The 17653-nt window shown below is 32.9% G+C and overlaps 1 protein-coding gene and 1 long non-coding RNA gene across 8 annotated transcripts in view; both read right to left on the bottom strand.

Annotated features, from left to right (window-relative positions):
- Positions 1 to 481: 481 nt before the first annotated feature.
- LOC143199873 (uncharacterized) lies at positions 482 to 1463 on the bottom strand. The gene is made up of 2 exons (XR_013006577.1): positions 804 to 1463; positions 482 to 741 (listed from the first exon to the last, which is right to left on the bottom strand). It is a non-coding gene; the product is annotated as an uncharacterized LOC143199873 (long non-coding RNA).
- Positions 1464 to 5702: 4239 nt separating this feature from the next.
- LOC143199667 (sodium-coupled monocarboxylate transporter 1) overlaps positions 5703 to 17653 on the bottom strand; it is a 156932-nt gene continuing 144981 nt past the window's right edge. For all 7 annotated transcript variants that reach the window (XM_076409636.1, XM_076409634.1, XM_076409640.1 and 4 more), the window contains exons 5-9: positions 16890 to 17030; positions 15547 to 15765; positions 15112 to 15385; positions 8707 to 8957; positions 5703 to 6622 (exon numbers count right to left, since the gene is read on the bottom strand). In XM_076409636.1, coding sequence (XP_076265751.1) covers positions 6208 to 6622; positions 8707 to 8957; positions 15112 to 15385; positions 15547 to 15765; positions 16890 to 17030 — 1300 coding nt within the window. In that variant the 3' untranslated portion in view covers positions 5703 to 6207. The remainder of the gene's footprint in view (positions 6623 to 8706; positions 8958 to 15111; positions 15386 to 15546; positions 15766 to 16889; positions 17031 to 17653) is intronic.

Raw genomic sequence — 17653 nt, 5'->3', positions numbered from 1 at the left:
ATGGTACCCTTTTACGGAATGATTTACAAATGTTGGTGACTCCATATTCCAATAGAATATAAAGAAACAGAACTACTGTAATCCGCCTTAGGTGGACGTTTACCCTAAATCCAAGCTTCCGCCAAAATTGCAGTAGGCTATGTTAATTCACAGCAACTTCAGTCCGCTTTTGATAGCCTTGCACCTTGACCTGCGATGCACAGGCCGGGAGCGCACCGACTAAGGTTGTTTTTCTAAACTTGAATGCTTCTTACTAGGGGTCGTTGAGCATCTTGAATCCATCTTTTCTGACCTTACAGCTTCAGCTGCGATACTTTTACCCAAAATCCTCTATACTATACCAAGAAACGATTCGAGTAATAGCATGTCTTCTTTTTTTAATAATTAATTTGATTCCGGTTAATTGAATGAATGGAAAAGTGTTTTCTTTATGATCGCCCGGACTCCTATTTAATGCGATAGGTTATAAGATTTGAAAGGGTTCAGAGAATAAAAAGTATTTATTTACATAAAAAAACTATTTTATTTAAAGGAAAGAAGAAACGACTTGTTGACTGGACGTACAAAGCCACATAGACGGTCTGTTAGAAAACAGGCTAACCCGTCTCACTCGCTCATCATTCATGGGTTTCATCAGGAATATTTATTATTAATAATCCATTAGAACATACTAATTCGTAAAATAACTTCCAGTACTTTGTGAGTGTTACATTGATCAATTTGGACAGGATTATTCGTCACCTATTAGATTAAACACACTCAGTGTACCAACATGTTAAAGAGTAATACAAGTTCGAACTTACCGTATTTATTTCAAGAACGACAATTATAATTAATCAAAACCTATTTAGAGGGGACGAAAATTCTCATGATTGATTCAGATTGTCTTTGCAACCAGTCAATAGAATAATTCGCGGAATAGGCTCGCGTACTCAGTGGAACAATCGCCGTCCACCGTACCGCAAGTCGTAAATAATTAATTGTTATTTTCGACCTTTGGAGGTGGCTGCATTGTCTACATACCATATTAGATCTATCATCGAATAGTACCGACCACGTAAACATAATTTAATTTCGACTTTAATTTTATAGGTCAGATACGCTTCCGAAAACTTCGGTTCATTCATAATTTTCTTGTACCAGGTGTACCGGAAAGACCGAGAAATTGCCGGTTTTTGTTTCGAACTACATAATTTTCAAGAAAATGAAAAAATGTATTTATTCAGTGTTGGCCATTTGATTCTATAAATCTTGCCCATCTTTTAGGCAGCTGATTGATCCAATACCAAAAACACTGTTTGTTCTTTCAGCAAAGCCATTCATGGGGCTATTTTCTAATTTTTCTAAAGTGCTGCTCTGCAAGAGCGTGCCCCATTGACGCGAAAAGTTAATAGTCGGACGTGGTTATGCCTGGAGAGTATAGTGGGTGCGATAATATGTCCCATCCAAGTGCTTTCAATACTTCCTTGACCGGTTTTGCTTTATGAGATGGCACGTTATCGTGCTGTAACATCACTTTGAATGATTTTCGATCAATGCATAGTTCAAGTTGAACATTTTTTGTCGGTAGCAATCACTATTAACTGTTTCACCTGCTTTCTAAAGTTCGTAATACATCACGCCATCCTGATACACAACGTTTCCTTGCGAACAAAAGAATTTGGCCTTGGGGTCGGTCGGTCGGCTTAGCCAGATGATAAGGGCTTTCAAAATAAGTCCACTTTTCATCACCTGTGACCATTCGATGCAAAAATGACTTCTGAAGTAACATTCCACAACGATTTTTCAATTTTCTCTTTGCCTATCATTCAATTGATGTCGATCTTCCCATCTTTTCGATTTTCTCAATTGTTCGTAATCGGACGCTAATCGTTCCCTGGTCCACATTTCTACTTTTAATTGTCTTTGAGTTTGGGTTGGGTCTTCATCCAACAATTCTTGCAGTTTCGCATCTTTAAACTTTTTCAGAACGTTTTTTGTCTTGCACATCGAAATCACCACTTTCGAATTTTTGAAATCATGCCTCACATGTTTTTGAGGTTAGATCATGCTGACCGTAAGTTTATGCCAGCAAACAATGACTTTCAGTGACTTATTTCTTTTAATTGAATAAGAAAAGTAATATATGTGAATATACCTTTTCAGGCTCGAATTTATGACGAGGTTAGTTTCGCAAAATACAACATGGGACGAAAACCCTGCTACCATTTTGATTGCCTATAACTTTGCTCAAAGAAAAGATAAGTAAGTTTTTTTTTCATAAAAAATCTACTTGGTCTCCACATTTTTTCTTTTCGTTATGATTGAAAAATTATATCGGTCAAATGGTAACCGCGATTCCCTATGCAACTTTCGGCTCTTTTTGAGGCAATTTCCATAACATCCTACAACATCTGAGGCTGAATTTCTTCAATTTCGTGACGAATATTGTCTTTAAGATGTTGAATCGTTTGGGGCTTATTCACATAAACTTTTGATTTAAAAAAACCTTATAAGAAAAGTCTGGTGCTGTTAAATCCGGAGATCTGGCTAGCCATGCTGAATCGCCACTTCGCGAAATTAGTCTCCATGGAAAAAAGTCATTTAAAAATTGAATTGTTCAACGAGCTGTGTGTACTGTGGACCCGTCTTGCTGAAACCACATGTCCTCTAGTCTTTGCTGTTCCATTTCTGGCACAAGAAAATTTCGATTCATGTCTTGGTACCGTTTAGCGGTAAGAGTAACTGCCATACCTCATTGTAACAGGTCATTTCCAGCATGAATACCACACCATACAGTGTTTTTTTTTGTGGAGGCAATGATGTTTTATGAATTACTTGAGGATTGTCTGTTCCTCAAAACCGACTGTTCTGTTTATTGGTGTGGCTACTGAGAAGAAAATAAGCTTCATCGCTCATTATCAATTTAGGCGAAAAATCTTCAATTTCACCAGGCACCCCTAAAATTGTATTACTGTACTCAACTCGTTGATCAGGATCTCGGTGGCAACTTTTGGACTAATTGAATTTTGTACGGGAACATTTTCAAATCAGTTTTCAAAATTCGCCTTAAACTGCAGAAATATGCAACTGGGAACCATGTCTCCGAATTGATGTTTCTGGAGACTCTGCAACACTACCACGCATCAGAGCCACATTTTCAACATATAGCATACAGCGGGACTTTTGCCACACCTGTTATAACATGTATAGTTTTGAAGATTGATATTAGTAGACTAAAATGACATATGTCTCAAATCATAAAATTACATACTTATGCCGACATATGTTAATAAAACCGGTAATGACTTTCCGGCACACCTGGTATTATGCAAGCGTAAGAAATAGATATATTAATAACGATGCTATAATTTTTTTTATGTTTGTAATAACATAAACAAACAAGGTTATGAATTAGTTAATTGATAGTACAAGATTCTTTAGACGCCAATCGTCATTTTAAAAGCGCTGATATTTTTCTACGGAAGCATACCGCTACAAGTAAGAATACTTGATTATTATGAAAAGTCCATCGAGGTAACTTTGATAGGTAATAGGTAGCAGTTTAATAGGTAAGATTTTATTTACTGTTATTTAGAAAGTATGATATTTCATGGTTTAAACTTCCAAAATCTTTCTACGCTAACCTAAATAGTCCTGCGTTTACGGATAGTGGAGTTGCCAGAAAATCTAATAAAGCCATAGCCAAAAATCACCCATAAAACTTTTATTTGTATAAAACGGTAAATCTTCAATTTGCAACTGGCGAATTTTGAAATTGAATTTATGACAAGATTACAAGAAAATTGACGCAGTAAACATATTAAAAATATTTTAAAGATTTTTCTCAGAAAATATTTCATATACAGAAATAATTACTACAATAAATTACCTTATAAAAAGCAGGAAAACAAAACAGTGGTTATGATTAATGTGTTGAGGAAGAAGTAATACGTTTTTAAGGTTTTTTAAGCAAGCTTATTCATAGATATTTCAAACCCCAATCAATGATAGCTATGCCGTTTCTATTGATGATTTTTTGTCACTGTTATTAGTGATGGTATGATTGGTGAACAACAGTACCATATGATTTTCACAATTCTTTTATGAAATCAGCTTTACAATGTTAAGAGAGTTTGCAGAGACCGTAACACATTATCCCACATATGTGTAGGTCCCAGCCAACCTACCTATTTTTACCTAGCCAAGCGTTGTCATGAGACAAGTCAAGCCTTTCCTATTGATCAATTCTGTCTATTTTTTAACTCCTGCTTCAATTGCTTTTAGCTAAGGAACAAGTTGATTTAATGGTTTGACCAAGTTTATGTAGCTTATAATAAATAATTGCTTTATACCAAAAATTATGCATTAAGAGACCCAAAATAATCGTAGAGGAGAGAAATATTATTCCAGACCATCAATTTGGCTTCCGTAATAAAAACATAATAAAAACAATAAAACAAATACATAGATTAATCAACCAAATTAACAAAAACTTAAACGATAACAAATATTGCTGCATTTCTCGATATTTCTCAGGCCTTCGACATGGTGTGGCATACTGGCCTGAGTGTTAAACTGAAAAGGATTTTTCCCCATACGCACTTTCAACTGCTGAAATCGTACCTCACAGACAAACATTTTATTATCAAACAGGGTGACGAATACACTGACCTACACCCAATATATTCGGGTGTTCCGCAGGACAATGTTCTTGGCCTATTGTTATATCTATTATATATTTAGGCCTATAGGGACCTATGGTATTAAACTGTGGGGTACTACTAGCAAATCTAACATAGTCATTCTCCAGAGGTTCCTAAATAAAGTATTGCGAGTCATCGTCGATGTCCTATATTACGTGTCCAACAAACTGATTCAGCGCGATATCCCCATAGAACCCACAACTAGTGTGATTCGGAGTATTTGTGCGAAGTACTCTGAAAGAACTACTGCATCCCAATGCACTCGCCAAAGAGTTAAATGTGCGCGATGACAGTGAAGTGCGTAGGCTCAAACGCACACTGGAATAAGCCAGAATAGTGTTTAGAATAAGTTAGGATAGACTTTAAAATAAGTTAGAATGGTATCTAGAATAAAATTTAGATTATAAGTTGTACAGCAGATCACTTACTGAAGTGATTTTCGACATAACGGAAATCATATAATAATACTTACTGCCCACGGGTAGATTGTTAACGTTCTAGGAGATTAATGAAAAAAATTGATATTTTTGTCAGGACGACTTCTGTCTTGTCATTTGGGGATACCTTGATATTTTCAAAATGTATATACAATTTCTTTCTTGCTTCGGAATATCCGAATGTTTCATATGGATTGATGACAATTTTACTACAAGCTACATTTTCAGTGATTATTTAAACTACTGTTGTATCATTTTATGTAAACCTTAAGAGTAATGTATTTCTAATTAAGATAAAACAAACTTTTAAGATACATTGGTGCCAAAAATGTTGTTACAATACTTCCCAATACTGTGGGCTGCAATCGAGAAATTAACTACCTACTCATGCCATTATTTTGTCATAGGTTTTATAGATTTTTGACTTTAATTTTTGGTTGTGTTAAATATATTTCAATGGTAAATGTATTACAAGCCTTCCATTATATTCTATTTTCTATTAAATAAAATTGTGTTTGTTTCATTGCAAATCATTGCGCGATATTTAAAAGTATCTATATAACTAAAATGAAAATTTAAATATTGTAAAAAATATATTTATGAAACTATGATGTACTGACGCACAATACATCGTATAAAGTGACTGGTACATCGATTAAACTACGTAAGGACATCATAACTGAAACAGGTAGTGTACTTGGCTAAACATAGCTAAAACTAGCCTAAACGTTATTTAAAAACTATAATTGAACAACTACATAAAGTCTTGAACGTTGCTGTAAAACCTTAATGAAACATCTCTTTGACCTCTAAACTTACACAAATAAATTAATGCAAAAATACATATTATCACTAATCTAACTATTTATCTACATTATTCTATTTAAGTAACAAAAAATAGAGGGCAAAATAGTTCTCAAATTAATATCAAGTTCTTATTAGAAGAAGTCTTTAACATTTAAGTAAACGTACTATAGCTATAAATCACAGACGTTTTGCAAGGCATACTCAAGGTCTCTAGTGGTTTCGATATTTTCAATATGGAGATCTGTATCATCCTATATCCAGAAGCTTCCCTGCGTGCATCACAATTTCGTCTTGTAAGTACCGTTAACTTCTTCCATTGGCATATCATGAGAATACCCAGCGTTAACAGTACCATTTTTCAGATTATTTTCGCTGGTCTCCAGATCTGCTTTACTTCCAGTTTGATTCTGAATGGTGCTGCTGCTGCTTGGAGATCCATTAGTCATCGAAGAATCCGTCCTGTTAACTTTCCTGTTGCTGGTTTCCTTATCAATTTTGCTAGCATAGCGGCGTTTCTTTCCCGGGAAGAAGTCGGACATCTTGCGGGCCCATGGATGAATCAGTTCTTCATCGTACATGTCGCTCTCGCTGCCGGTAAAGTAGGACACGGCCCAGCCAACGAAAACTGTAATTATACAGCCGAAGCAAGCGTAGTACATGTAGGTGATCGAGTAGAGAGCTGTCAGTGGATCCCTGAAAAAACACACGGCATTAATATTACGTCAATAAAATATATCAGCTCCGCGCCGCCAGATGGCGCTGTGAGTTTTACCTCGAATTCGATCAGAACGCCATGCATAATTAATGAGGTCCCAGATCATGTTTATTAACATGGATGAGGCCATATGGTATTTATCATATTCTCTGGGGTGATAGCAATAATTTTACGGTCCAAGATTGGGTGTACTGGATGGAATTAGATGTTGCGAATGTTTAGTAATGAAACGCTTAAACTTAAGCAGTTGATGTCGTGTAGGATTAAACGCTACAACGAGTTTTATCTCAAGCGGTGGTTGGAGTGTGTTTTGGATTAATTAATGTTAAAGAGAATTTTTTTTGTTACTACTATCACTCTATTTTGTTACTACTATCACTCTATCAGATGAAAGGATGGTTTTATGGCACTCTGGTGACTCTGTTAATTGCTTTTGGTTATTTATATTTTTTTGGTTATGAGAATGTTTAGTTTAACGTATAGGTTTGTAATTATGGGATATTTTAACAATGTCTAGTTATTATTAAATCTGCAGCTCAAAAACAATAGTAACTTTTCTTTTCCAATACATTAAAAGGCTGAATTAATATTACACACAGTGTTCAAATTTACAATGTTTTAAATAATATATGTGTACTTTCTTCAGTTGTAATATTTAAAAGAGAAACATGTTGCTTGTTTTATTTTATATACGGTCAGCTATAATTCAGTATTTTTTGGAAAATTTACAAGAAAAAAAAGAAATGAAATGACACGTTAAAGGCAATTTAACATCAATGGAACATATACTTTGATATCACGGAATCATGGAACATAATAAGAAATGAGATGTATGAAATGATTGCAAACAGTTTTTCATTATTACAGCATTAAACATTTTTCTTAAAATGATACTCATGCTTGATTTTCTTAGATATATGCTCTGTTATAACTCCACGACGAAACTTTAGCACACTAACCGTTTTGAATTACAATTGTTAAGGCAAATAAATTTGTATTGCATGGAATATTAACAGTTATAAAATGGTTTCATAGAATTTTAATTTGGACACATGGGACAAAAGACGAAGTAAAAAAAAATAGATAAATGAAAGCCATAGAGAACAAAGGCGAGACCGAAGAGTGAAATAAATAAGAAAAGAGCATTTTTATTTAAAAATTTATGTAAAAAATTAATCGTCAGCCTGTTATATTTATTGTTTGTGTAATATATATTTTACGTTAGAAATATGGAAAGAAGATAAGCACTATATGAAAACATAAACTAACTATATAATGTGCATAGATGGAACACAAAGGACAAATAGAAGAAATTATGAATTATTAACAGTACGTTGGTAAACATTTTAAATCATTGTTAAATATTAAGGTTTTTAATGATTAATGCAATAAGATATGTGACAATATCACATTTTATTTATTTTATTTATTACTTTATATGCCTAAATGTTGGAAAATCAAAAGTTAATTTAATGATTGTAAATACAATCCTTTAATATACATTTCTAAATTGTAAAAATAAATTAACTAATAAGAAACTAATGTATTACTTCATTTATTATTCCATACTTATGTTTATAACATAAAAAAATTAACTATATTTATATTTGATGCTCTGAAGTTGTTACAGTTCTGAAAATAATGAAATCTTACAGATGATACTTTGTTATAATTTTTGGTAGGGTAGTGATTTACACTTATTAATATTTTGTTGACTAGTGAAATTAGATTTAATTAAATGCAATTTAAAAAATGTTATTGAATGTTAATTCTTGAGATAGTCTCATATATTTTAATATACAGAAAATTTTATTTTAATTAATATTATATATTAAATACATTTCTGAACTCATATTGAAAATACTGTGAAAACAAGTAACATAACATTTTTAAACTAATCCTTTTACTCTATTACGAGAAAAACGTGACTAATTTAATACATTGTAGGGCGATCACTAGTTTTTATTAAGAGCCATAATGAAAAATGTGTGCTGCTAAAGTTTTGTCGCGGAGTTACAAAAATAGGTATTACTTGTAAGAAACATAATTAAAAAATACTTACATTGTTTCAGCTCTAGTGGTATTCAAAGGCGCCAAGGAGTCGTTGTAGATGGTATACGGTACTGGAGTGGTGGTTGGTGTCCAAACAGGAACTCTGTGCTCTGGACGGAGGATATTATCGTTGAAGGAACTGTTCGAACAACCATCGGTATTCAGAGGTAGTATGGCGGCTGGTGGTTTGTCGACAGTAAGACCTCCGAAACTGATCCAGAGGATGATAGCATGACCGACAATGACTCCCACCGAAGCACCCTGTAAATCGACGACAAATTTATCAATATTTTCGGCCATCAACAGTTTCGTTCGTATTTTTTTCGATCCATTTAATTGACTTGTCAGGTGTCGCACTTTATAAGCTGACGTTTATAGCCGAAACATATCTGACGATTAAAGCCTATCGGGGACGAAATCAAGGCTTTAGCAAAAACGTCAGGTTGTATTTATCGCCGGTCTGACGAGACTGTTTCACAAACCTTCCCTGACAGGACCAGTTTGTTTCCGTTTTGGTCCTGAACGGAGTCCCGACGAATTTGGGAAATTTCTCTTTGGGTATTGATGAAATGTTAATGAGATGATTTGTCGGTCGGAAATATGCCGCGTATGACATGGATGGTTTTAAAAAGGTTTATTGCATATTTAAAATAGGCTTTGTTTAGAACATATGATAAAACGACAGTAGTAATGGGTTCGAGATTTTGTTAAATAATTAATTATTTCAATTAAGATCGAATAGATTGGTAAATGTGTAAAGCACATATAACAACGATGTGTCGTTTCCAGCAAATTAAGCTCTTAAATTGAATTATGCCATCAGGCAAAGATAGTGCGTATCTATTTTTAGTGACTTAATTATAAATATATTTTATTTTATTGCAATATATTTTAAAGGTACAAATAAGTCTTATGCTCCAAATCCTTATGCAAAAAAAATGGACGGCATGATCCAACTAATGTATACACGCAACTATTGAGGGTTAGGGCTAACTAAAAAACATATGGATTTAATTCTAGTAGCGCCATCTACATTTCTTCCAAAACTGAAAGTGATAACTTTAGGTCAACCACTGAATTCTATCCATTCCATCATGTGTTTCAAAAACATGACGTTAGACAAAAACAGAGCAGATCACACTAAAAATCAAAGATCTGCATTGGTTAGTTGTGAAATACTCCCAACTTTGCCTAAAATTAAAGGTATTAATTTATCAGTCAGTTATAAAGCTTATTTGAACTGACAGGGTGCAAATATGGGGCTGCACTATAACATCAAACCAACTTGAAATTCAATGGTACGAAAATAAATTTCCTCTATTAATTACCAATGTTTATTGCTACATAACCAACGAAGAACACGCGATAACATCGAAATCAATGCTCAGGAAATCAGAAGATTGACGTGAACGAAACCAGACGAAATTATATAGCGAATAAGTGTTATTCTTAACTTTAGCTTAAGTAGCTTAATTTAATTCTCATTTGAGAAATATATACTGTTGTATTTATCCCGCAGTCGTCTTCATTGATTAAGATTGTACTAAGAAATAATAAAAATTGTGTTGTAAAATGCCTGAAACTGTATTTGGAAATATGTAGGATATATTGGAACAACTAACACTTGTTCCAGTCGATACCTCAGCGCGCAGCACTTTACTCCTTACGAAGAAGAACAGCTTTGTTATTCAATATATTTCTTGGACTGTGTATAATTTTTTTTTAAATCATAATAATTAAAATATAATATTCTGGTGGTTGAAATCTTAATCTAATTTAAATTTTTAAGTGTTAATTATTGATTAAATTCTATGCTAATATTACAATCGTTTTATTTGTGATATTGGCGTCTTTTTTCTTATTGTATTATTTTTTTTATAACAAGGTCTAGATAAACAATCAGAAGAGCATGAGTAAAATACTTGAAAATATGCTTTAAATATATTTTTAGATAATAACTTCATCATGATAATTTTTCAGTATAAAAATATATTAAATAATATAAAGACCCAAAGTATTTTCATTCTTCCTCCTAACCCTGTGTTACAGATTTTTTTAAGTATCGTTATTTTACTAAATTGATATAAAACATAAATATTTGAATGCATTTATCTGGAACCATCAGCTACTATCACCACCACTTTACCAGATGGAACGATGTGTGAATGAAACATTCTGGATTTGATATTATGATTCAATGATGATAATGTCAAGACAGGGTGATAGGAGTGGAAACAACTAAGGGTTAATAAACAATTAATTTAGTAAAACTGTAGAAAATCGTATAGTAAAGTATAAACGATTTATATCCATACATACGTGTGTAATTGTTGAGAATATACATGAGCATTTGATTAAAATGGGTGAGGAAAGAATTAATACTAATTATTTGTGCACATATGGTAGATTAATTAGGGATAATGCAGTGACTAAATATACTTTTATCAAGTACAATGTACACAGGTGGCAACGGAAGATACTAAGGATATATACAGTGATATCAGAATGTTTTGACAAGAAAATATAGTATCAAAGGAAACAAGAACTAAACATAAAAAATGATGTTCTCTAATAAAAATAAAATACTTTACTTAGATGTATAATTATTGGCTAGGTGGATTAAGACTTTAGGGTATTCCATAGGTGGTTTATAAAATATTTCAATGTAAATATAATAAAATAACCCTAACCTATATATTATTGTGACTGTTTAATTACCTTTAATTAGGTGTACTATAAAGTTAAAATAAATTCTATTTTATAACATTTTTGTTTCATTATTTTACTTATATTCGGGTGTTGTTATACATCGAAGTCAATTGGGTAAACTGTCAATGTTAAATGCGGCAACATTTAACATTTTGACGTCACAAATTGAGATGACGTGACTTCACTGCTACTTTTGATAGACTATCAAATTATTATGTACCAGTCTTAAGTAAAACCCCCAAAATAATTCGGAAAATTTACGAAAAATGGGAAATAAATGGAATAACGTATTGAGGCACTTCGTACTCCCGATTTTTTCTCTTTGTTGCTATATTTTAATAAACGTAAACCAATTTAATTGAAATGAAATATAATTATAAGTGACATGGATCAAACCAGAGAGTTTTTTACAGTTTGAGTAACATTTATGAAAAATCCCTCAAAATCAGTAGAAAGTACTTCATATTTTGAAAGGGGACAGATAAAGAATTTCCTCGTTACATTTTTTTAGACAAGAGATGATCGCAGGAGGCGTAAACGGCGTAGAAAACCATCCCCATAACCCACGACAAGCTGAACAATACGGTTATAATAGGAATGTTATACATAAGCGAAATCACAAAAGCATATTGTCATTAATGCTTTTAAAAATATAATACAGTTTATAATTTAAGCTTGGTTTTGTGAATAGTTGTTTTGTAAACTATATAGTAATATTTTTATCAATATTACTAGATTCTTGCATGTATTCTGATCATGTTTAACTATAAAAATGTAATTATTGGACGAAACAGCCTTCTATACTAACATATAATAATAATGTCATTCAATTTGTTGATTTGACATCGGCAGAGACTTGCAATAACAGTTTAATTCGGTTCAAATAGTTCAAGATGCACTACATCTTGCTGATATCACCATATCCATTCATATTCTACTTCGGTGTGGATGTGGATAGATACCGACATGTTGAAACGGTTCGAAATGATATTTCGTATTTATGTGGTGGCCATTTTCACGACTTTTGAGGTTTTCCAGAGCTGGATTTTCGCCCAATGAGTCTTGCATTTCATTACCATCGGACTTCAAATAACATTTTTTTAACATATAATAACATCTATTTTATAACATTTTGGTTTCATTATTTTATTGATATTCGGATGTTGTTATACAACTCCCAAAATTGTCAACGTTAAATACGGCAATATTGCACCGATTTGACGTCATAAATAGAGGTAAGGTGGCTTCACTGCTACTTGGGATGGACTATCAAATTATTATATATTAGTCTTAAGTAAAGCTCCGTAAAATAATTTGGAAAATTTACGAGAAAATGGGAAATAAATGCAATGACATGTTGAGGTACTTCGTACTCATGATTTTTTCTCTTTGTTACCATATTTTAATAAATATATACCAATATAATTGAAATGAAAAATAATTATAAATGAAAGGGACCAAACCAGAGAAATTTTTACAGTTTGAGTAACATTTATAAAAAAATCCCTCAAAATTAGTAGAAAGTACTTCATATGTTTAAAGGGGGCAGATACATAATCTCCTCGTTATATTTTTTTAAAACTATGGGCCTTTACTACTAAAATGAAGTGAAACACCGATATTCTAATGCATTTTTCCAAAACCATCCAGATCTTCGAGCATAAACATCTTACAAATCACCCCACTTAATAACTACATCGTCCCCACCCCTTGGAGCACTCCGAACTTTGCCGAAACCCCTTTTCCGCTCAACAATCCGGTCCGGAAACGAGCCACCCGTCCTCCTCGCCGCTCCCTCGTCCTTGCCCCGGCTCCCCCACCTCCGACCATCGCCATCGCTCGGAACCTCCTTCGAAATTTGTTAATTCTCCACTAGAAAGTTTTTTAATAGAGCGCAATCTTAGCACATTTACATTCCGAACTTTCGAAGTAACTCGGACTGCGGCCCCATTTTGTGATCGAGAGACGGTGTCGAGGGGGGGAAGAGGTAGGGGAGATTGGAGTCGGTGTAGGGACGAGAGGGTGGAAGGTGGGCGCTTCGGCGATGGGGGTAAAATTAAACAGCTTCACGGACGCTCATCTGACGCATTCCCTGGTAAATTTATTGGCGCGAAAGTCGGAGATGTGTCTGTTGGAAAGACTTCGAAAGACAACGACAAAAACGTCCGGCTCGGGGCAATAGGGAGACTAACAGTTGTTTTCTTTTCTTATTCCCTTTTTAGAGAGCATTTTACTGAGGTAATATAGTCCGTAGAAACAAACTGGATTTATGGAACTATATTAGAGATATATTATGCTTCTTTCTCATTTCGGACTTTTATACTTTGGAGGATATGTTCTTATAGCCAAAACGATATTCTAAGAAACTGCCTTCATTAAAATGCCCCTCTAAAAGAGAAATTAATCTTTGTAATGAAGGTTTTTTTACCCATTTCACAAATTATGTTATGAACGTCATAGGAATTAAATGAGAATACGGTAATAGTAAAGACAACTATTATATATAAGATCACTCTCCTAGTACTTTGACGATAATTGAGACAGTAATAAATATATCCCTTTTACCATCAACACACAATTAATTGCACGTAGAATTTGCTGAAAATAACTGAATAACCTGACAGAATTGTTTGTGTTAATTTAACCAATAAACAGAATACTACGGTTAAACTATCCAAGATAAGTGCTCGAAGCAACAAGCCAGAGTACCAACTAATCAAACTGTGTTAACAGCTTAAACAGAATATTCGTACTGCGGAAAATGAAATATTTTCTAGGTTCTTAAAGAACACATGATCAAGAGATGGTTATTCTCTTTGAAAAGCGGCTAAAAAATTAATCTATTGGCTTATTCTTAAATAAAATGGATAGTGCACTAGAAAAGATAGTAAAAAAATTACTAACAAATTTCAGATAGTTTTCAGTATTAAAAGGCTTTTTTGCAGTAGAAGGTTGCGGATATTATTATAACGCCTAAAACAGGCAAATGGCCAATACTATTGCTACCAATCATATTCAAATTATTCGAGAAGTTATTCTTAAAGTGCCTTACACCAATTATAGAAGAAAAACAACTAAGTAAAATTGCGTGAACATCAAAATTACTCGACAACAGTGAACTTACACGGAGATTAAAGATACAAAAAAACCCTTTACACTAGTTTGGTTGAGTTATACGTGAAGAGCTCCGTTTTAAACTTATGTGGAGTGGCAAGCTTCCTTCAAACGCTAATTCGTTATAGATCCGAAATCTTAGATCTGAATTTCAGAACTATATTAAGGAAGAATTACTAGATAGTGTATATCTAGCAGTAATATGTGTACCATATGCTTTTTGAAATATCAAATTTTATTTTATTATATACATTTTTGGGTGTGAGATGCAACGTATTTCGAATTGATCGTTCTGAACTGTGAACTTTTCTGACTTCTAAAGAACAAGCCTCAATGAATGGATCCGTAATCGCCGATTAGCCAAACGCGATTATTAAGTACCATTATCGAGATAGACTATGAGAAGCTTCCTTTCGAATTTTAATTATTTTTTTTTTCGAAACTAAATTTTTCAACCTTCCCGACTTATCAGGTAACTCTAATTCCTTTTAATGATTTTTTGTATTTTTAAAACGTCAATAAACATCTTGTTGGAATATTTTGCTATCATTATAAATATCATGATGGTTTAACTAAATACTAACTATCTTACCTTCCAGTTGGCACAAGGTATCAACATAGCCATGATGAACACTCCTAGTAAAGGTCCAGATGTAGCTGAGGTGACCAACATTGAGGATTCAATAACACCATCCAACAGTCCGACTCCGAACGCCATCGCCATGATAATAAAAGCAAAGATGATCCCTATAACTTTGATGCACCACAGTTGTTTCGAGTCCTTCATTCCTTTAATGCACGGCAGAGGGCGGATGAAATCCTCGAAAGCTACGGTGGCCAATGAATTGATGTTCGATACATTCAAGCTGCAAACAACAGTAAATAATTTTTCGTTTTAATCTCGAAATGTAAAAGGCATTGTTCGCCTATTCGGGTACAAACATTATAGGACTCGGTTCTTTATGAAATGAAAATCAAAAGACTTAGAGACTAGAGAGTATTAGTAAGTTAAACTTCGCCTACTCACCTAAGTGCCCCGTTAAAAAGACTGGCCATAAATAGTCCTAAAATTCCGGGTAAATAACTGAAGCGATCCTCGACGAAGAACGGGAGGATTTCGTCGTATTTCTGAATGTAACCGGACGAGAGAGGATCGCAGGAGGCGTAAACGGCGTAGACAACCATCCCCACAACCCACGACAAGCTGAACAATACGGTTATAACAGGAATGTTATACATAAGGGTCCTGAAATCACAAAAGAATATCGTCATTAATGCTTTTAAAAATATTATACTTTTTATAATTTAAGCTTGGCTTTGTGAATAGTTGTTTTGTAAACTATATTGTAATATTTTTATCAATATTACTACATGCTTGCATGTATTCTGATCATGTTTAACTATAAAAATATAATTATTGGGTGAAACAGCCTTTTATACTAACATCTAATAATAATGTCATTCAATTTATTCATTTGAGATCGACAGAGACTTGCAATAACAGTTTAATTCGATTTAAATAGTTCGAGATGCACTACATCTTGCTGATATCACCATATCCATACATATTCTACTTCGGTGTGGATGTGGATGGAGACCGACATGTTGAAACGGTTCGAAATGATAGATCACTACCGTAACATCATTGAGACTATAAAAATGATAATTGGAATATGACGAAACAACATCACTATAAGTTTGAAAAGGCTTAAACTACTGATCAAAACTTTCAATTATTATTTTCTATAGGTAATTCATTACGTTTCATTATTTATTATATTGGCTTGAAAAACAAAATGTAGGTGCTTCAAGCAAGTATTGATAGATAGAAGGCTTGAGATTTCGTTATCTAAAAGTAGTATTTTTTCTGCATCTCAAAAAATTTTCTAAGACATCTTCGTTTAGTTATTTTTTTAATCAGATATATATATATATATATATATATATATATATATATATATATATATATATATATATATATATATATATAACCAAATATATATATATATATATATATATATATATATATATATATATATATATATATATATATATATATATATTTGGTTCTTGAAGACCAAAATTACATAAATCCTTAATATAACTTAAAACTTATATATATTTATAAAACAAAGAAACAAATTTATCACCACTGATAGAAGTTAACTACCACAATTCTCGCAAAAACTAAAGTCATTAATTGCTTTCAAGAGGATTTCTTTTGGTTCTATAAGGACTTTCACCCACTGATTAATTGTCTTCAGGATAATTAATTTTCCTGAATCGATGAAATATCTCTTTATTCGTTTGTCTATTTTTTAGATAGTGCGGTAAAAAACTGACAATGGTTTAGTTAAGTAGCATACTTACTTTGTTACTTTCTTTTGTGACTCCATACTGCAATAACGCTGAACGAAATTTTGTTGACAGCCGAAGATCGACAGTGACATGAATAGCTGACCTACTAGAGCTGATGTAGTGGTGACACGAGCTGTTAGATCAGTACTCCAACTAAAACAATGACATAGGTGTTATAAGAGGTATAGTTTCATTATTCGTTTTTCATAAATCCAGATAATATTAACTAATTTATCTATATTTTTAAAACAATTATATTACTATATACCTAGTATTACAAATATCTACAAAAACTATTCTGTCTTTGTTCTAAAATTTATTTAGTGATTGTTCTATACATTATGCTCAAAAACTTGGGAAAAACTTACTGATGTATATATCCCGTATTCACTTTTCTTGTTTATTGATACATTTATAACAGAACGGTAGTAATAAATGTATTTGTAAATAATTGTACTAAGCATATCTAATGCAACATGTGTGATTAATAAAAAGGTATGCTCAAAAATGATCTTCGAAGATATACCCTTTAAGACCAAAGGATTCAGAGGAGTTTTCAAAATTTAAATCTTTTATGAATATATAGCTGTGACGTTGTTATCGTAATGATATTCCCAGTCAGTACCCGTAGTACCGATTACTTATTAATAGATCGACGAAGAAATTGAAAGTACTTTATGTGGACGGAAATAAAGCTCCATCTCTTCTATGTGCTCGTTCTGTACATCCGAAAGAAAACATTGAAAGTATCAAACTTTTCCTTTCTTCCGATCTCC

This window comes from Rhynchophorus ferrugineus, unplaced genomic scaffold (genome assembly GCF_030347505.1).
Source record: "Rhynchophorus ferrugineus isolate W39M unplaced genomic scaffold, kcgeb_rfMv2 rfM7, whole genome shotgun sequence".
In the NCBI taxonomy this organism is placed as follows: Eukaryota; Metazoa; Arthropoda; class Insecta; order Coleoptera; family Curculionidae; genus Rhynchophorus; species Rhynchophorus ferrugineus.
This window is presented reverse-complemented; position numbering and strand designations above follow the sequence as displayed.